Source organism: Pan troglodytes, chromosome 2 (assembly GCF_028858775.2).
Source record: "Pan troglodytes isolate AG18354 chromosome 2, NHGRI_mPanTro3-v2.0_pri, whole genome shotgun sequence".
Lineage (NCBI taxonomy): Eukaryota > Metazoa > Chordata > Mammalia > Primates > Hominidae > Pan > Pan troglodytes.
The window spans coordinates 199570386-199591902 of record NC_086015.1 but is presented as its reverse complement, the minus strand read 5'-3'; the positions used below and the strand labels follow the sequence as shown (position 1 = coordinate 199591902).

Below are 21517 nucleotides of genomic sequence, written 5' to 3'. Positions count from 1 at the left end.
ATTATTATTTTTTACAAAATTATGTGGGCTGGGTGCGTGGCTCAGCCTGTAATCCCAGCACTTTGGGAGGCCGAGGAGGGCAGATCACCTGAGGTCAGGAGTTTGAGACCAGCCTGACCAACATGGTGAAGCCCATCTCTACTAAAAATACAAAAATTAGCCGGGCGTGGTGGTGCATGCCTGTAATCCCAGCTACTCAGGAGGCTGAGGCAAGAGAATTGCTTGACCCCGGGAGGCGGAGGTTGCAGTGAGCCGAGATCTCACCATTGCACTCCAGTCTGGGTGACGGAGCGAGACTCTGTCTCAAAAAAAAAAAAAAAAAAAAAGTAGAAATTTTGATTGCCTGATGGATTCTTCCTGCCCACTGCACAGACAAAACCAGTTCACTGAGACCATGGTATTGCCATAAAAAAAGAGTTTAATTAATGTGACGCCAACCACATTTGAGACGGAGTTACTACTCAAATTAGTCTCTCCCAAGCCTTGAAGGTTAGGGTTTTTGTGGACAATTTGGTGGAAAAGGGGCTAGAAAATGAGTGCTGCTGATTGGTTGGATATAAAATTATAGGGGTGTGGCAAGGCATGGTGGCTCACGCCTGTAATCCCAGCACTTCGGGAGGCCAAGGCGGGCGGATCACCTGAGGTCAGGAGTTCGAGACCAGCCTGGCCAACATGGTGAAACCCGTCTCTACTAAAAATACAAAATTAGCCGAGTGTGGTGGCACATGCCTGTAATCCCAGCTGCTTGGGAGGCTGAGGCAGGAGAATCGCTTGAACCCGGGAGGCGGAGGTTGCAATAAGCTGAGATCATGCCATTGCACTCCAGCCTGGGTGACAAGAACGAAACTCCATCTCAAAAAAAAAAAAAAAAAAGAGAGGGGTGTGGAAAACAGTCCTTGTGTGCTGAGTTCACCTCTAGGTGGGGCCACAGTCATGAGTCCCAAGCCCAGGTGGTCAGTCCAAAGAAAAATCTCAAAAAAGTAATCGTAGGTTCTGCAATAGTGACAATATCTACAGAAGCAACTGGGGATGGAGAAACTACACCTGTTTTGTGGCTTCTGGCCACATGATTCCTGAGTAGAAAGGGAATATAGAAACTACACTTACAGGCTGGGCGTGGTGGCTCACGCCTGTAATCCTAGCACTTTGGGAGGTGGAGGCAGGTAGATTACCTGAGTTCAGGAGTTTGAGACCAGCCTGGCCAATACGGTGAAACTCTGTCTCTACTAAAAATACAAAAATTAGCCGGGCATGGTGGCAGGCGTCTGTAATCCCATCTACTTCGGAGGCTGAGGCAGGAGAATTGCTTGAACCCGGGAGGCGGAGGTTGCGATAAGTTGAGATTGCACCACTGCATTCCAGCCTGGGCAACAAGAGCAAAACTCAGTCTCAAAAAAGAAGAAAGAAAAGAAAAATAAACTACGCTTACATTTTAGCAGAGTTCAGGCCCCTCCCACAATCCTAATCTTGTGACCTTTTATTGGTTCCACGAAGGCAGTTTTTGGTCCTTGAGCAAGGAGGGGATTAGTTTTAGGGAGGGACTGTTATCATCCTTGCTTTCAAGTTTAAGGGTAAACTAAATTTATTTCTTTTTAAACTTTTAAAAGTTATTATTATCATTATCATTGCTAGTGACACAGGGTCTCACTCTGTATAGCCCAGGCTGAGTGTAGTGGCTCAATCACAGCTCACTGCAGGCTGGACCTTCTGGGCTCAAGTGATCATGAAACTACCATTGCAAGATTATAACTGAGACAGTAAAAGAGATCTGACCTAACCGACTCCATCTTCCTTCCTTCCTTCCTTCCCTCGCTCCCTTCTTTCCTTCCTTCCTTCCTCCTTCCCTCCCTCCCTCTCTCCCTCCTTTTTTCCTTCCTTCCTTTGTCAAAACTTTTCCAAGCTGTCCTTGTTCATTCCTGGGCCAAACTAACTTTGGGAGAAACTTAGTTTATAGTTTGAAACCAAAACAATAGCAGCCCTTTCCCAAAACAAACCCTCTTCTTGCATGGGGAGTAGACTGCCTTTGTAGGACTAACAAATTAGCCAAAAGATAGAAATTACAGTTTACGAGCCATGAAGCTGGAAGCTGTAAGATTGTGGTTTTTTTTTTTCGTTTTCTTTTTCTTTTGTTTCCTGAGACGGAGTCTTGCTCTGTCACCCAGGCTGGAGTGCAGTAGTTTGATCTTGGTTCACTGCAACCTCCGAGGAGGCTGTAAGATTCTGACCCTCTCTGAATTTCTCCTGGAGATAACATCACTATTGTAAAACCTAAGATCAGCGCTTGGGATATTTTGCAGACCCTGCACTTGATGGATCAGCTGGCACCACCCAGATGGATAAACTGGCTCATCTGATCTTGTGGCCCCGACCCAGGAACTGACTCAGCACAAGAAGACAGCTCCCACTTCTTATATCTTCATCTCCGAACCAATCAATCAGCACTCCTGACTCACTGCCACCCAACCCCCAACCCCCAACCAAATTATCCTAAAAATCTCTAAGTGCTAGGGGAAACTGATTTGAGTAGTAATAAATCTCCCGTCCCAGGCCAGGCGTGGTGGCTCACGCCTGTAATCCCAGCACTTTGGGAGGCCGAGGTGGGCGGATCTTGAGGTCAGGAGATTCAGACCATCCTGGCTAATATGGTGAAACCCCGTCTCTACCAAAAATATAAAAAATTAGCTGGGCGTGGTGGTGCTCGCCTGTAATCCCAGTTACAAGGGCAGCCGAGGCAGGATAATCGCTTGAACTCTGGAGGCGGAGGTTGCAGTGAGCCGAGATTGCGCCCCTGCACTCCGAGATTGCGCCCCTGCCCTCCAGCCTGGGCAACAGAGTGAGACTCCGTCTCAAACAAAACGAAACAAAACACAATAAAACACAACACTCTGGTCTCCCATGCAGCCGGCTGTGAATCGCTGTTTCTTTGTTTAAATTTTCCTGTCTTGGTAAATCAGCTCTATCTAGGCAGTGGGCAAGGTGAACCTGCTGGGTGGTTAGAGTCCTCCCATCTAAGCCCTCCGAGCAAGCTGCCTGTGCCACCATGCCCAGCTAATTTTTAATTAATTAATTAATTAATTTTGTAGAGATAGAGTCTTGTTATGTTGCTGCTCTCAAACTCCTGGGTTTAAGCGATCCTTCCACCTCAGCCTCCCAAAGCACTATTACAAGTATGAGCCACGGCGCCTGGCCCTTGGGAGAAATTCAGTTGAGCTGTGGCTCATGCCCATAATTCCAGCACTTTGGGAGGCCGAGGCAGGAAGATTGCTTTTAATGACCAGGATTCAATCAAAGCTTTGCATCTTCTTGTATTGTCTTTACTCTCTTTTCATTCATAACAGTTCCCCTGTTTCCCTCTCTTGGCCAGGCTGGTCTCCAACTCCTGACCTCCAGTGATCCTCCCACCTTGGCCTCCCAAGGTGCTGGGATTACAGGCGTGAGCCACCGTGCCTGGCCTTTTAAATTAAATTAAATTAATTTTTTTTTTTTTGAGACTGAGTCTTGGTCTGTGGCCCAGGCTGGAGTGCAGTGGCACGATCTTGGCTCACTGCAGCCTCTGCCTCCTGGGTTCAAGTGATTCTCCTGCCTCAGCCTCCCCAGTGGCTGGGATTACAGGCGCCTCCCTCCATGCCAGGCTAATTTTTGTATTTTTGGTAGTGATGGTGTTTCGCCGTGTTGGTCAGGCTGGTCTCGAACTCCTGACCTCAGGTGATCCGCTTGCCTCGGCCTCCCAAAGTGCTGGATGGACAGGCGTAAGCCACCGAGCCCGGCTGACCAGGACAGTTATCTTACGAATGCCCATAGTCTAGATTTGCCTGAGTGCTTCCTCATGGCCTCCTTTAACCTGTATCTTGATCTTCCTATACTTTTTGTAGTCTGGAAATTAGGCCTAGAGGCTTGATTGGTACAGTTTTGCCAAGAATATGTCATAGGTGATACTGAACATTTCCTAACGCATCACATCAAAATTATCAGGTTGTCCCACTCATTAATGTTAAGTTGGATCACTTGGTTAAAGTGATGGTTGCCAGATATCTTCCCCAAATTGACATTTAAGAATCACAGGCCAGGCCAGGCATGGTGGCTCACACCTGTAATCCCAGCACTTTGGGAGGCCGAGGTGGGTGGATCACCTGAGCTCAGGAGTTCAAGACCAGCCTGATTAACATGGAGAAACCCCATCTGTACTAAAAATACAAAAATTAGCCGGGAGTGGTGGCGCATGCCTGTAATCTCAGCTACTTGGGAGGCTGAGGCAGGAGAACATGCTTGAACCCGGGAGACGGAGGTTGCAGTGAGCCGAGATTGTGCCATTGCACTCAAGCCTGGGCGACACAGCGAGACTCCGTCTAAAAAAAAATAAAAATTAAATAAAAAATAAGGAATCACAGGACAGTTTTTCAGCTTCTTATAATGTCAAACATACACTCACAGCCTGGTAGGTTGGTTCACGCCTGTAATCCCAGCACTTTGGGAGGCTGAAGCGGGCAGATCACCTGAGGTCAGGACTTCAAGACCAGCCTGGGCAACATGGTGAAACCCCATCTCTACTAAAAATACAAAAATTAGCCAGGCATGGTGGTGGGTGACTCCAATCCCAGCTACTCGGGAGGCTGAGGCAGGAGAATCGCTTGAACCCGGGAAGCGGAGGTTGTGTGAGTCGAAATTGCACCACAGCACTCCAGCCTGGGCGACAGAGCGAGACTCCATCTCAAAAAAAAAAAAAAAAAAAAAAATACACTCACTATATGAGCCAGCAATTCCTCGTGTAGGTGTTTTTAGAAGAGAAATGAAAACTTATGTTCATACAGAAACTTGTACATGAGTTTATAGTAGCTTTATTCATAATTGCCCCTACCTGGAGATAACCCAAATGCCCTTCAACTGGGGAATGGATAGACAGACTGGGATGCATCCTTATGATGGATTGATACTCAGCAATGAAAAGGAAAAAGATACAGACGCAGACACCGCCATGAGGAACTTTAAATGCATTATGCTAAGTGTAAGAAGCCAGACTTGAAAGGCTACTGCATTCTGTTTGACTCCATTTACGTAACATTCTAGAAATAGCAAAAATCGTAGGAACAGAAAACCCTAACCCTAAACCAAAATATCAAATTTTAAATTTAATAGTGAGAGATAGATGTTTTCAGTGACTGACAGACTCATTCAGTACTTTCCTAGTATCAAGAAATCTGGAAAAGTTAAGTGTCAATCAGAAAGATTCTAGGTAAAGGTGGAATCAGAACGAAGGGAAGTGTGGGTATGTTTCATGGTGCTCATAGTGAAGCTTCATGAATGGAGCAGATTTTGTTAATTGCCTAATTAACATTCATTCCCCTCCTTCTTTCTCCTTAAAAGCACCAAACTTTGGGGAGGTATCCACCTTCCTCCACAAAGCCATATGCTTTACTACACCAGTTATGTTTATCTCACATCCCTTGGCAGAGACTGGTTTAGGAACAGAATTGTGACTCAATTCAGACTCAATTCAGACGAATTTTGAAGGAATGTCTCTCCCAGGAGACTTCTAGGAAATGTGTCCTTTCTCACAGAAGAGACGAGCTGATGCTTCTTCCTTTGCATGTTACTGTACCTGAATGTGATGCTTCAGACTACTGCAGCTGTCTTGCTACCAGCCTAGAACAAAGCTCAGACAGTCCTGGGAAAGTCAAGAGAATCAGAGGCAGAGCTGGAGCCCTGTGGTACCCGACGCAGGCCCTACCCTAGCTCACCTTGCTATTTAAGCTAGCTAAATTGCGTTTTCCCGACATAACATCCAATACCCTAAACAACTTAATGCCTGTCCCACAATATAATATGTCTTTTTGGTGGTAGCGATATTGGCCCACCTGAGAAGTGCTGAAAAATAACTGAAATATTTTTATTCTTTGAACTTTCTTTTTAAATACTAATTGCTATGCACATCACCTCCCCAAACTTTCTGTCAATTCATTTTGTCTGGGTTCAAATCCCAGTTTCACTTCTTACATTACAGATGTTTCTTTTTTTAATTTTTTTTTGAGACAGTCTCACTCTGTTGCCCAGGCTGGAGTGCAGCGGCGAGATCTCAGCTCACTGCAACCTCTGCCTCCCAGGTTCTAGTGATTCTCATGCCTCAGCCTCCTGAGTAGCTGGGACTACAGGTATGTGCTACCATGCCCAGCTAGTTTTTGCATTTTTGGTAGAGATGGGGTTTCACCATGTTGGCCAGGCTGGTCTCAAACTCTAGGCCTCAAGGGACCCACCTGCCTCAGCCTTCCAAAGTGCTGTGATAACAGGAGTGAACCACTGTGCCTGGCCAACAGATGTTTCTAATTTTAATGAAGTCAACTTTATTAGTCATTGCCCTTATGGTTTCTGATTTCGTGTCTTCTTTATAAAATCTTCCCCTTCCTCAAGCTGGACTTTCATGATCCACAACTTCAAGGCTGTCCAGTTATGTCGTGTTGTGTGGATGGCATTTCCTGGGATGCAGAGTGGACGGCATCCCCTTTAAGTTGTGCAAAGCAGTTCTATTAGAAATCACTAGAATAAGCCCCTATATTTTCTTGTGAAAGTTGTCAAGTTTCAGCCAGGTGCAGTGGCTCACGCCTGTAATCTCGGCACTTTGGGAGGCCGAGGTGGGCGGATCACCTGAGGTTGGGAGTTCAAGACCAGTCTGGCCAACATGGAGAAACCTGTCTCTGCTAAAAATACAAAATTAGCCAGGCATAGTGGCACGTGTCTGTAATCCCAGCTACTCAGGAGGCTGAGGCGGGAGAATCACTTGAACCCAGGAGGCGGAGATTGTGGTGAGCCGAGACTGCACTGCTGCACTCCAGCCTGGGCGACGAGAGCCAAATTCCGTCCCCTCAACCCCCCCACCAAAAAAAAGAAAGTTGTCAAGTTTTGTTATTCTCACTTAAATCTTTCAGAAATATATAATGTATTTTTGTATCCGATTTGGGATTGGAACCCTATTTTACCTGGTCCTGGGTCACAGTGCATCCCTTCCTCCATTGGTTAGTCATGCCACTTCTGCCGCACTGTCTGTATATATTCGTGTCTGTTTGTGGACTCTCTATTCCGTACTGGATTTGTTCACTCCCTATCAATACCACACAGTGTGAGTAGTCTTAGTTACTACACCTTTATAATAATTTTTTTTTGAGACAGAGTCTTGTTCCTGTCACCCAGGCTAGAGTACAGTGGCTCAGTCTCGGCTCATTACAACTTCTGTCCCCCGGGCTCAAGCGATTCTCCTGCCTCAGCCTCCCAAGGAGCTGGCATTACAGGCACGTGCCAACCGCCCGCCCCCCCCCCCCCCACCACCAGCTAATTTTTGTATTTTTAGTAGAGACAGGGTTTCACCATGTTGGCCAGGCTGGTCTTGAGTTCCTGACCTCAAGAAGTCCGCCTGCCTTGGCCTCCCAAAGTGCTGGGATTACAGGTGTGAGCCACTGCGCCCGGCCTATAAAAATTCTTTTTTTTTTTTTTTTTTTCCCTTGTCTTGCGCTGTCGCCCAGGCTGGAGTACACTGGCGCGATCTCGGCTCACTGCAAGCTCCGCCTCCTGGGTTCAAGTGATTCTCCTGCCTCAGCCTCCCGAGTAGCTGGGACTACAGGCGGCCGCCAACGCGCCCGGCTAATTTTTTGTGTTTTTAGTAGAGACGGGGTTTCACCGTGTTAGGCAGGATGGTCTCGATCTCCTGACCTCCTGATCCACCCGCCTCGGCCTCCCAAAGTGCCGGGATCACAGGCGTGAGCCACCGCGCCCGGCCTAAAAATTCTTAATACAAGGTAGGGCAAGACTTCCACAAGTCCTTTTACTTCAAAAGTGCTTTGATTATTGTTGACTCTTTACTCGTGAATTTAAAAATAACCTTACACAAATGCTTAGAAACTCTGTGGGATTTTGATTGAAATTACATTGAATTGGCCGGGTGCAGTGGGTCACGCCTGTGATCCCAGCACTTTGGGAGGCCGAGGCGGGCGGATCACCAGGTCAGGAGATCGAGACCATCCTGGCTAACATGGTGAAACCCCGTCTCTACTAAAAATACAAAAAATTAGCCGGGCATTGTGGGTGGCACCTGTAGTCCCAGCTACTAGGGAGGCTGAGGCAGGAGAATGGCCTGAACTCGGGAGGCGGAGCTTGCAGTGAGCCGAGATCGCGCCACTGCACTCCAGCCTGGGCGACAGAGCGAGACTCCATCTCAAGGAAAAAAAAAAGAAATTACATTGAATTTGCTGACTAATATATGGAAAACTGGCATCTTTATAATATTGAGTCTTTCCATACATGAATATAGATTTTTTTTTTTTTTTTTTTTGAGATAGGGTCCCACTCCATCTCCCAGGCTGGAGTGCAGTGGTGCAGTCATGGCTCAACCTCCTGGGCTCAAGTGATCCTCCCATCTTAGCCTCCCAGGTAGCTGGGACCACAGGCATGTGCCACCATGCCTGAATAATTAAAAAACAATTTCTTTTTTGTAGCAATGAGGTCTCACTATGTTGTCCGGGCTGGTCTCAAACACCTGACTCCAGGCGATGCTTCCACTTAGGCCTCCCAAAGTGTTGGGATTATAGGCGTGAACCAAGGCGCCTGGCCCCTGAATATAGGTTTTTAATTTACTGCCTATTCTTGTCTCACTGCCATGGTTAGAACCTCTAGAATAATATTGAGTAGACGTAATAATAGAACGCATTATTGTTACTGACTTTAAATGTCTAATTATTAACTATGATGCTGTTTACTCTGCATTTTTGGTAGATACATTTTATTAAATTAAGGAAGTTTCTTTATCTAGTTTGTTAAGGTTTTAAAAACATTTTGTGAATGGATGTGCATTTATATCAATGGTTTTCCTGTGTCTGATCAAATGAATCAAATAATTTCTCTTATTTAATTTGTTTTACTATGGTGAATTACATTGACAGAGGTGTTTTTTTTTTTTTTCTGGAGTTTCTGGTGTCCAGGCTGGAGTGTGCAGGGTGCAATTATAGCTCATTCAGCTTCAAACTCCTAGACAATTGGGCTCCAGTGGTCCTCCTACCTCAGCCTCCTGGGTAGCTGGGATTACAGGGGCGAGCAACTGTGCCATTTGTAAGAGCTTTTTACTGCAAAATTATGCTTGCATTCCTGAAGTAAACCCAATAAAAAAAAATATGTACATGTATGTGTGAATATGTGGATTTCTAAATTCTGATTTAATTTAAGATATCTGTTTCAGTAGCCATGAGTGAGGATGAATTCTCATTTATTATTTTGTTTGATTTGATTTCAAGGTTATGCTACCCTTATAGAATGAGCTATTTGTTCCCATTGTTCTTTATCTGGAAGCATTTGTATAAGTTTGGGATAATCTGTTTCTTAACTTTTTTGGTAGCAATCTCCTGTAAAATCACTGGGGTGTGGTCATTTGTGTGGCAGATTTCATTTTGTTAATGGTCATAAGTCTATGCATAGTTGAGTTCCATTTTGTTAATTATTTCTTCTAGGAAACTGTCATTTATCTGTTTCCTAATTCATCAGCATAAAATTATTCATAATATTCTCTTATTTTTCAAGCCATGGCTGTGTCTGCTATGTCTTTTTTTCATAATATTGTTTGTGTCTTTCTCTTTGTTCTTAATCTGTCAAAGGTTTTATTATTATTTATTTTTTTATTTTTTGAGATGGAGTCTCACTCTGTCACCCAGGCGGGAGTGCAATGGCACAATCTCGGCTCACTGCAACCTCTGCCTCCTGGGTTCAAGTGATTCTACTGCCTCAGCCTCCCAAGTAGCTGGGATTACAGGCGCCTGCCACCACGTCCAGCTAATTTTTGTATTTTTAGTAGAGACGGGGTTTCACCATGTTAGCCAGGCTGGTCTGGAACTCCTGACCTCAGGTGATCCACCCACCTCGGCCTCCCAAAGTGCTGGGCCTACAGGTGTGAGCTACCACACCTGGCCTGTCAAAGGTTTTAAATATTGTTATTTCAGAGAACCAGCTTTTGGTTTTATGAATCCTCTCTTCTGTATTTTGTATTCTATCAATTTCTGCTCTTTAGCATTTTTTCTTCACATTTTTCCTGTCATATTTCCTTGTTTGCTGAGTTGTTGTTCCTTTATTAACTTCTTGATTAAATGCTGAGCTACTTATTTTCCAGTCTTCTTCTCTAATATAACCAGTTAAGCTTATATATTCTCCTTTAGCTTCTGTTAAAACTCCATAAGTTTTGGGCCAGGCTCTGTGGCTCACCCTGTAATCCCAGCACTTTGGGAGGCTGAGACAGGTGGATCACTTGATGTCAGGAGTTCAAGACCAGCCTGACCAACATGGTGAAACCTTGTCTCTACTAAAAATACAAAAATTAGCTGGGCATGGTGGCCTGCTCCTGTAATCCCAGCTACTTGGGAGGCTGAGGCAGGAGAATCGCTTGAACCCAGGAGGCAGAGGCTGCAGTGAGCCAAGATCCTGCCACTGCACTCCAGCCTGGGCGACAGAGAGAGACCCTGTCTCAAAAAACAAAACAAGATGAAACAAAAAAGACCCAAACAAACCAAAAAGCTCCTCAAGTTTTGGAATGTATTTCCATGACCATTCCATTTTACATTTGTGTCCATCAATTTCCTCTTTTCCATCCCGCTCTCTGCCCCGGGGCTGCCTGTGGGAACTACAAGGGGCTGCTTGCCGTGCCCTCTGTCTTCCATTTGGGTTCAGCCATTGGGGATTCCTGGCAGGAGACAGAAGAGGAGATCGAGGTCAGAGTATCTATGTCCCTGAGCTCCTCTCTGAGATTGCCTCAAGCTGCTTATTTATGTCCCTTGACAGAAGGTCATTGCTTCTTGCATGGTGGTTTGCTCTGCAAAAAAATCTCACTTGGGATTTCTCTAACTTCTCTCTGTTCTCATCTCTTTGGACGTATGGGTTGTGACAGTTCTACTGTTACTAGTATGAGATCCTCCACTGTTCCTTGTGATTTCCACATATCTTACCCAGGCTGGAGTGCAGTGGTGTCATCACGGCTCACTGCAGCCTCGACCACCTGGGCCCAAGTGATCCTCCCGCCTCAGCCTCCAGAGTAGGTGGGACTACAAGCTTGCACCACCGCACCTGGCTAATTAAACTTTTTTTTTCTTTTTTCAGAGATAGGGTCTCCCTATGTTGCCTAGGCTGGTCTCAAGCTCCTGGGCTCAAGTGATCCTCCTGTCTTGGCCTCCCAAAGTGCTGGGATCACAGGCATGAGCCACGACACCCATCCTTCATATTCATATTCTTTTTTTTTTTTTTTTTTTTTGAGACGGAGTCTCACTCTGTTGCCCAGGCTGGAGTGCAGTAGCTCAATCTTGGCTCACTGCAAACTTCACCTCCCAGGCTCAAGCGATTCTCGTGCTTCAGCCACACGAGTAGCTGGGATTACAGGCACGCACCATCACGCCCAGCTAATTTTGTATTTTTAGTAAAGATGGTGTTTCACCATGTTGGTCAGGAGGGTTTGGAGCTCCTGACCTCAGGTGATCCCCAGCCTCGGCCTCCCAAAGTGCTGGGATTACAGGTGTGAGCCACCGCACCTGGTCAGTCCTTCATATTCTTTAATAATCCAAAAAAGCTTTTCAAGGTTGTATTATTCATTACTTCTTTATTTATTTTTCCCAGTTCCCTGGTTATCCATAGAAACTGTCTCATTTTCTTCCCTTCTTTCCCCCCCTCCCCCCGACCATGGAATCTTTTTGGCCACCTGTCTAATTTTCTTTTATCTTATTTTTTAATTTCTAAAAAAATGCCTTCTGGAGTTGTGGATGCCACAGACTTTATCACCTTTTCCTGCACTGTTAATCTAAATCATATCATTAAATCTGAATTATAAGATTTTGGAAATAAACCTGATAAACCTGCAGAGCTCATTACTGGCCTCTCCATCTGATGGAGGTACAGTAATCACTGTGTTTAGTTTTTGTAGTTAATGGTGTTATACCATTTTACGTGAAGCTTGATTTTGCATGGCTGGCTAGTGACTCAGCCTTTAGGATGAAGGGTTAGGGAGACAGAGGTAACACTTTCTTGATTTGGCTTTCTTCCCTTGCCTGTTTTTGCACCTCTGCATCAAATGTGAAGGAATCAGCTTCCGAAATTTATGACTGATCCCTGCCCTCCCTCAGCCCATCTAGAGAACTGCAGCAACCTGGAAGGCAGTGCCAGGACCAATCTGTCATTTAACTTAAAATACATTTTTTTTTTTTTTGAGACGGAGTCTTGCTCTGTCACCCAGGCTGGAGCACAGTGGCATGATCTCGGCTCACTGCAACCTCTGCCTCCCGGGTTCAAGTGATTCTCCTGCCTCAGCCTCCCAAGTAGCTGGGATTACAGGTGCCCGCGCCACCACAGCGGCTAATTTTTGTATTTTTAGTAGAGACGGGGTTTCGCCATGTTGACCAGGCTGGTCTGGAACTCCTGATCTCGGGCGATCCGCCCGCCTCGGCCTCCCAAAGTGCTGGGATTACTGGAGTCTGCTTTCTTTTACATCAATCATATCTTCTTGAAACTACAGCCGGACTGGGTGTGGTGGCTCACGCCTGTAATCCCAACACTTTGGGAGGCCGAGGCGGGTGGATCACTTGAGGTCAGTAGTTTGAGACTAGCCTGCTCAACATGGTGAAACCTCGTCTCTATTAAAAATACAAAAATTAGCCAGGCATGGTGGCGTGTGCCTGTAATCCCAGCTACTTGGGAGGCTGAGGCAGGAGAATCGCTTGAACCCGGGAGGCGGAGCTTTCAGTAAACTGAGATTGCACCAGTGCACTCCAGCCTGGGCGACAGAGCGAGACTCCCTGTCAAACAAAACAAAACAAAAAACTATACCCCTTGATTTGACATGACTCTTTCTTAATTCTCCCCAGTAGCATGTTTACTCTTAGGATGTGTCAATTCTTCAGACAGCTCATCCCATCTTTTATTGGGCCATTTTCCTATGAAGATGCAAAATATGTGGGTGGAGGTTGGAAGGTGGGAGGCTAAAAGAAACGGAATCACATGGAATCTTTTAACTTTATGGGCAAGGTGGGGGATTATTAGATTTGAGCGCACCCCACTCATGTAACTGTTTTGCAAAATACTTAAAATTATTCAAGGAACACACGAATATCTTTTTTTTTTTTTTTTTTTTTGAGATGGATTCTTGATATATTTCCCAGTCTGGTCTCGAACTCCTTGCCTCAAGCGATTCTCCCACCTCGGCCTTCCAAAGTGCTGGGATTACAGTCATGAACCACCGCGCCCGGCCAATAATGTTTGTTTAAAAATAAAAAGATAAATAAGAAACTCGAAGTAAAGTCCGCTTTGACCATCGTCCCGATCATTCTCTTCTCTGGAGGTAACCGTTACCAGCGTTTTGAGCACACTTTTCCAGTCTCCTTTCTATATGTTTTCTTTCCTCTACTGCATATACAGAGTTTCTTTTTATACAAATGACACCTCTTGGGGTCTCATTAAGACCCTAACGGGAGACGTGATGGCCAATTTATTTAAGGAAAGCAGACTAAACAATCGTTTATGAAAACCTATTGGGTGGCAACCCTGCGCTAAGTGCTTTCTTTGGCATGAAGGGTTCTGGTATTTCACTCGTCACAATCGGTTAGCTAAGCCATTAGTTTAGAGGCTGGGGGGCGAGTACGGGGAGAGTCGCTTCAAAGCGAGGAGGTAGGGTTTGCATTTTGATGGGACCTGCGGGAAACCTAATAGAGTGCGGTACAACCGCAAAACAGAAAAATGCTGTCATCGGCAGTTGGCTCTGTCAATAAAGCTTGCGAAGCTGAAATGCGAAGAACTATCTGCCGAGACCGAAGCTTCCTTCGGAATCTAGGAATCGACACCGCGCCTGCGAGGCTAGCCTTGGAGCCCGGAGAGGAAGGCACCAGCAATGGCAAAAAGGATGCACTGAGCAGGCAGCAACCGAGCAGCCAACCCGAGAGCTGGGAGCGCGCGGGCCCGGTGGGAAAATGCGCCTGCGCAGACCGCTGGGGGCGGGAGGGGCGGGGCTTGAGGGGCGGTCAATGCGCCTGCGCACACCGCACGGCGAGGTGGGGGAGGGCAGTCCGTGTGTGTCTGTGTTGTTGTTCGGCGGCGGCGGCGGCGGTAAGATGGCTGCCCACGGGGGCTCCGCGGCGTCCTCGGCGCTGAAGGGGTTAATTCAACAGTTCACCACCATTACCGGTAAGAGACGCGGTTACCGGAAGGTGGGGAGTGGGGTCCGGAGCGGGCAGCGGGTCTGCCCCGGGCTTCCCCTTACCTTCAGGCATTCCTCCTTCGGGCTTTACCCACAGCTCCCGTCCTCCCTCCTGAGGAAGAGGCGACGACGGCGTCGGGGTCTCCGGGTTCAGGCGGGAGACAGCCCCCCCCCGCTCCCGATACCCTCGTTCTCTGTCTCCTAGTAGTGTGGAGGGAGATCCCCCAACCCCCCGCCAGCCCAGACCTGGGAATGGGCCGAGTCCGTCCGCCCCCGCCGGCCCGGGGACCCGGGGGCGGGAGGAGTGGGGGGCCGCACCCGGGCCACCGCCCTCCTCCTCCTCCTTCATCATCTTCCCTTCTCTGTGCAGCCCTGCGGTGCGGTGCGTCTCCTCACCTCCTTTTTTCCCTTCTTCCCCGGCCAGGTCATTCTGCCCCGGTCCCCGGCCTGCCCTTCCCCTTTCTGGGCCCCTCGGAGCCATCGCCGTGGCCCTGGCGGGTTCGGGCCCTCCCGCCTTCACGGCAAGGCCGGTGGGTTCGGCCGTGCCTTTACACTTCACGGGGGACAGGCCGCCAGAAGCGGGGGGTGCTGAGGAGGACCTCAGGGACTGAGGCTTTGAGGGAAGAATGAGGGGGAACCCCCAAGCTGAATAGGGGAGGCCTGGAAGAATCCAGGGTGGCGTTTCCCACCTCCCCATAATAAAATCATAAAGACGGAGACGATGGCGCCGGGGCCTCCTGCTGATAAGATAGGGATGGCGGCAGAAACTTCTTTGAGAGAAAATCTGTTTCTGGGTGTCGGTATCCCCGAAACCCTAGGCCTAGGTTGTTCTCTCCCTTAGGACCCCTGCGAAGGGCACACGCAGATCCTCTTACCGCCTGGAGGAAAGGCCCTAAAGCCATTCTATGAATTCTCTCTGTCTTGTTTCTCTCTGATGGTGCTGAACTTTTCTTGCATGAGTTATTAGAGGGCGGAGCAAATGATGAAGTTCTCTGTGGAGTGATTTGAGAGAAGAGTACTCCAATGTGCCTGAGTGTAATTTTGCCGTTCTAGTTTGTCATTTTGGAAGGAGGTCAGAATGTTAGTTCCCTCTCTCAACGGATCTATACTTTATCTCGTAATTTGTTAGATGCGGAGAATGTTTCCACTGTTAATGTTCCTAGAGTTTAACGTGCAATATCTGGTTAAGTAAAATTTTATATTGTTTTAACTACTACAGGTTGTATACTAGTTACCGTTTTATATTAAAGCTAGTTTTATTTTTTTGCTTTGCAATGATGAGATATTTGACGCATTGTTATCTAGCTTGTGGGCATGGAACATCAGGTCAAAGTTAGTAAAGTAAAATTTGTAATAAAATTGGGGTGAGGAGTTGCATGATAACTTCTCTTAATATTTTTAAACTTTGTGATTGGATTATTGAAGATATAAAGGATTGGATTATTATATTAAATATGTAAAGGATTTCCTAATGTCTGACAAATCATTGCTATGGAGAAGATTATTGTGTATATAAGTTAGTGTTGCTGCATTATGCTTATATAGAAAAATCTTTGCAGTGAATCTGATAGAGAAGTGAATATCATTATTAATCCTTTAGATTTCCTAGAGATGGTTTATGATGCCACTTGGGCCTGGCGCGGTGTCTCACGCCTGTAATCCTAGCAGTTTGGGAGACGGAGGCTGGAGATTCACATGGGGCGAGGTGTTGCAGACCAGCCTGGGCAAAACATAGTGAGGCCCCATCTCTACAGAAATAAGAAAATGAGCTGGATGTAGTGGCACCGACATGTAGTCCCAGCTACTGGGGAGGCTGAGGTGGGAGGATTGCTTGAGCCTAGGAGTTCAAGGCTGCGGTGAGTAGATCATACCACTGCGCTCCATCCCTGGCAACAGAGCAAGATCATTTCTCAAAAAGAAAAAAAAAGCCACTTATTATTATTATTATTATTATTATTATTATTATTTTGAGACACAGTCTCGCTGTGTCGCCCAGGTTGGAGTGCAGATCTCCCAGGCACGATCTTGGCTCACTGCAACCTCCACCTCCCGGGTTCAAGCGATTCTCCTGTCTCAGCCTCCCGAGTAGCTGGGACTACAAGCGCCTGTCACCAGGCCCGGCTAATTTTTGTATTTTTATTAGAGGTGGGGTTTCATCATGTTGGCCTGGCTGGTCTTGAACTCCTGTCCTCAAATGATCCACTCACCTCAGCCTCCCAAAGTGCTGGGATTACAGGCGTGAGCCACCGTGCCTGGCCCTAAAAGCCACTTAATTAATTTTCAGTTTCTTATGCTAATTACTACTCTTCCCAAACTCTGATTGGTTTAACGCCACATTACTTCTTCTGTTGCAACATTTTTATTAGGTACACACAAAAACTGAAGTGTGGTGAGTTGAATTGACTCACTTAATTGCTTTAATTCTGTTTCTGTTAGTCTACGTAGCTTGATTGCTGGATCAAGTTGGAGTCCCTCAATCAGTAGACAGTGGTATCTGGAGATCTACAGAGGGAAAATACCTTTGAGTGTTCTTCAAATATTGTGAATTTCTATTGATAATTTTTGGGATTCTTTTTACAAGATAGTGATTAACCGTTAGAAACACATGATTGATTTCTTTTTGCCTTTTTTACATGTCTTAAAAATTTTTTGGGGTTCTCTCCACATATGTTTTAATCGTAGTGTTTATAATTAAAAGGTATTTTATATTTATTTTAGTGACCTTAATAGCTTATGCTCTGATTTCACAAAGGTTTTACTTGGAAGCTCAATATTCTTGTAAAAACAAATGCATCATCAGAAACGTGAGTCCTTACTTTTTAGGCAGGAGCAAAAAAAAGAAAAAGAAAAAATAAAAATAAATGTGAGTCTTATCTTTTTTTGGCATTTAGAAATAGAACGGAAAATTGAAAGATTTTAGAAAAGTCTTATTTCTTACTGAATAGAACAGATCTCTCTCTGATTCAGTGAGTATGAAATAATGACTGATTTTTTTTTTTTTTTTTGAGACGGAGTCTCGCTCCGTCACCCAGGCTGGAGTGCAGTGGCGTGATGTTGGCTCACTGCAAGCTCTGCCTCCCAGGTTCACACCATTCTCCTACCTCAGCCTCCCAAGTAGCTGGGACCACAGGCGCCTGCCACCACGCCTGGCTAATTTTTTTGTATTTTTAGTAGAGACGGGGTTTCACCGTGTTAGCTGGGATGGTCTCGATCTCCTGACCTCGTGATCCGCCTGCCTTGGCCTCCCAAAGTGCTGGGATTACAGGTGTGAGCCACCGCGCCTGGCCTAATGACTGATTTTTGATTTTTTTTTTTTTTTTTTAAGAGATGGAGGTCTCCTCTCTTTGTTGCCCAAGCTGTTCTCCAGTTTCTGGGCTCAGCCATCCTCTTGCCTCAGCCCTCCCAGTAACTGGGGCTACAGGTGCACATCACTGTGCCTGGTTCAGTAATGGCTGATTAAAAAATATTATTAAAAAGACAATATCATAAAAACTTTTTTTTTTTTTTTTGAGATGGACTGGGTCTCACACTGCCACCCAGACTAGAGTGCAGTGGTGTGATCACGGCTCACTGCAGCCTCTAGGGTAACTTTCTTTATTTTTTGTGGAGATGGGGTCTCACTTTGTTGTGCAGGCTGGTCTTGAACTCCTGGGCTCAAGCAATCCACCCACCTTGGCCTCCCAAAGTGCTGGGATTACAGGTGTGGGACACTGCACCTGGCCGAAATAATTTTGATAAAAGGGAAAAGAACTAATTCTCCTTCTCACAACAGCAATATTTATTTTACATATTATCTTCCACTTCTTGTTTATATGCTTATTTTTACATTGTGGATCATAGTATATACAATTTCTGAGATTTCTTTTTCTTTTTTTTTCTTTTTTTTTTTTTTTAAAGACGGTCTTGTTCTGTCACCCAGGCTGGAGTACAGTGGCACAATTATAGCTTGCTGCATCCTTTACCGCCTGGGCTCAAGTGATTCTCCTGCCTCAGCCTCCAGAGCAGTTACAACTACAGGCATGTGCCACCATGCCCAGCTAAAATACACGGTTCTGAAATTTTCACTTAACATTATGCTACAAACCTTTTTTGCATGGTCAGACTGATAAGCAGGTAGCCAAGAGAAGTGATGACCTTTGAAGTAACCACACTGAGAAGCTGTATACAGTATGGTTTACCATTGATGCTTGCTTTTTGTTTGTTTTTGTTTTTGTTTTCGACAGAATTTCACTCCGTCACCCAGGCTGGAGTGCAGTGGCGTGATTTCGGCTCACTGCTGTCTCCGCCTCCTGGGTTCAAGCAGTTCTCCTGCTTCAGCCTCCCCAATAGCTGGGATTACAGGCTCAAGCTACCATGCCCGTCTGATTTTTGTATTTTTAGTAGAGATGGAGTTTCACCATGTTGGGCAAGCTGGTCTCAAACTGACCTCAAGTGATCTGCCCACCTCAGCCTCCCAAAGTGCTGGTATTATGGGCGTGAGCCACTGCAACTGGCCCCACTGATGCTTTCTGTGTCATTTAAAGCTACATAAGAAAACCAGTCTTGTTACTTTTGTAGTCATTCCACATTTTACAATACTACTGTTTGATCTTCTCTGATATTTATCATACATGGCTTTGAATTACTGTTGAAAACTCAGAAGTCATATCAATTCTCAAAACATGAAGGAAAAATATGCGACTGGATCTATTCTGAAAGAGCAATTTTTAAAAATGTTTTGAAGCCAGGTGCGGTGGCTCACGCCTGTAATCCCAGGCACTTTGGGAGGCCAAGGCGGGTGGGATCACCGGAGGTCAGGAGCTTGAGACCAGTCTGGCCAACCTGGTGAAACCCTGTCTTTCCTAAAAATACAAAAATTAGCTGGGCATGGTGGTGCACGCCTGTAGTGCCAGCTACCCAGGAGGCTGAGGCAGGAGAATCTCGTGAACCCAGGAGACGGAGGTTGCAGTGAGCCGAGATCCAGCCACTGCACTCCAGCCTGGGCGACAGAGCGAGACTCTGTCTCCAATTTAGTATATGTGCTGCTGAAGCGAGCACAGAGCGAGACCCTGTCTCAAAAAAAGAAAAAGTAAATAAAGGTAAAAATGTTTTGAGCCATGGCAGTATTCCATTAGCACCAACTTTGGGCTGACATCCACCACGCATATACACTGGTGCACATGTGTAATCAGAATAATTCATGGAGTGAAGGTGAGGGATACATAGACTCTATAGAACAGGTGAAAAATAAACTAGCAGTCTAAGGACAAATGTGAGGGCATAGAAAGTGGAGGCTAAGAAGAGTACAAGAGGTTACTGGTACGGAAATTCATAGAGCTTTGTGCATAGTGGCAATCACATACTTGAGAAAATTATAGAACCTCAGTTGTAGAAGAGACCTTAATCTTTCAGATGGTTGATGAGTGCATATTTATTATAAAAATTAGGGGCTGTCATGTTTGTGGTATTTAACTTTATGGCCAATTTCCATTCATGTTCTTTTTTTTTTTTTTTGAGACAGAGTCTCACTCTGTGGCCCAGGCTGGAGTGCAAAGGTACGATCTTGGCTCACTGCAGCCTCCACCTCCCGGGTTCAAGCGATTCTCCTGTCTCAGCCTCCTGAGTAGCTGGGATTACAGGCATGCGCCACCACGCCCGGCTCATTTTGTATTTTTAGTAGAGACGGGGTTTCTCCATTTTGGTCAGGCTGGTCTCGAACTCCCGACCTCAGGTGATCCTCCTGCTTCGACCTCCCAAAGTGCTGGGATTACCGGTGTGAACCACCGCGCCTGGCCTCATTCATATGCTTTTGTACAGAACATTTCCTTTCTCTTGGGTTAATATTAAAATATGATTAAGTTCTCTGTGTCCGGAAAGGTGGTCACAGTATTATAGATGTTAAGAGAAAACTTCAGGAATTTTAAGAACAGTTTCAATAGGGAATACATTTCAGAATTTCTTTTTTTTTTTTTTTTTGAGACGAAGTCTTATCCTGTCACCCAGGCTGGAGTGCAGTGCTGTGATCTTGGCTCATTGCAACCTCCGCCTCCCCGGTTCAAGTGATTCTCCTGCCTCAGCCTCCTGAGCAGCTGGGACCACAGATGCGCGTCACCACACCCAGCTAAATTTTTTGTATTTTTAATGGAGATGGGGTTTCATCTTGTTGGCGAGGCTGGTCTCAAACTCTTGACCTCAGGTGATCCACCCACCTCAGCCTCCCAAAGCGCTGGGATTACAGGCTTGAGCCACCATGCCTGGCTGAAGTTTCAGAAATTTAAGGGAGGTAATTTTGAGTTGCGAATGGAATCTTACTAGTAGATTCATTTATTGGTAGACTGCTACGTGCCAGGCATGGTTCACATCTTAAGGATACAACTGTGAGCAAGGCGTGGTGTCTGTCCTCAGAAAGCTTAAAGGTTAACAGGAATAGAGACACATGAATAGGTATTAGAACACAGTGAGAGAATGGTAAGCAGCTAATACTGGAGCACAAAAGAGGGAGGTCAAGAAAACCTTCCCAGAATAAATACTTTTTTATCTAAAATCTGGAAGATGTTTCTTGCAGGAGAAACATGCAGAGACTTGGAGGAGAATTGGGCAGACATGTATACAGACAGAGATGAGAGGGGAGACAATCGGTTTAGGGAATTGATAATTCCAAATGAGTAAAGCACAGCTAGTGCAATAAATGGACCTCAAGAGATAAATGGGAGATTGGGTTGGGCCTTATAAGCCATGTTAAAAAAAATCTTGTCTTTATTCTGAGAATAGTGGGGAGTCAAGAGTTTTAATTAGAGGAGTGAGACTGGGCACTGTGGCTCACACCTATAATTCCCGCACTTTGGGAGGCTGAGGTGGGAGGCCTGGAGCTTGAGATCAGCCTAGGCAACATAGTGAGACCCCATCTCTACAAAATGTATTAAAATTTTATTTATTAAAAAAGGAGTTACATCTGATTTGACTTTTTTTTTTTTTTTTTAAAGAGTTACTTGGCTATAATGGAGAAGAGATAGGCACAGAGATCAGTAGAAGGCTGTTATATTAACCCAAGAAATATAGTGGTGTCCTGAAAAAAGTTAGTGGCGGAGAAGTGGACTCCGAAAGGTATGGGAAGAAATCAGAGTCAAAATGAAGTTTAGGATTCTGTTTTGGACACCTAGGTATGTAACAGTGCTATTTATGAAGGTATGGAATAGCAGAAAGGTGTGGGGAGAAGATGGTTAGCTCAGTTTTGGATAAGTTAAGGTGCTGCTAATAGGACTTCCAGATGGAGCTGTTCAAGCAGATGAATATTTGGGTCTAGAAAGAAGAGTGAGAAATCTGTCATATTCATGGCAGTTAAAGTTA

General features: G+C 45.7%; 1 protein-coding gene and 1 long non-coding RNA gene across 4 annotated transcripts in view; one reads left to right on the top strand and one right to left on the bottom strand.

The window, feature by feature from the left end:
* Positions 1 to 13470: 13470 nt before the first annotated feature.
* LOC107970416 (uncharacterized) lies at positions 13471 to 15155 on the bottom strand. The gene is made up of 2 exons (XR_010155423.1): positions 15067 to 15155; positions 13471 to 14303 (listed from the first exon to the last, which is right to left on the bottom strand). It is a non-coding gene; the product is annotated as an uncharacterized LOC107970416 (long non-coding RNA).
* Positions 14029 to 21517, top strand: part of UBXN7 (UBX domain protein 7) — a 79185-nt gene continuing 71696 nt past the window's right edge. For 2 of the 3 annotated variants that reach the window (XM_063805257.1, XM_054680292.2), the window contains exon 1: positions 14029 to 14178. In XM_063805257.1, the coding sequence (XP_063661327.1) occupies positions 14106 to 14178 (73 nt within the window). In that variant the 5' untranslated portion in view covers positions 14029 to 14105. 3 annotated transcript variants of the gene reach the window in all.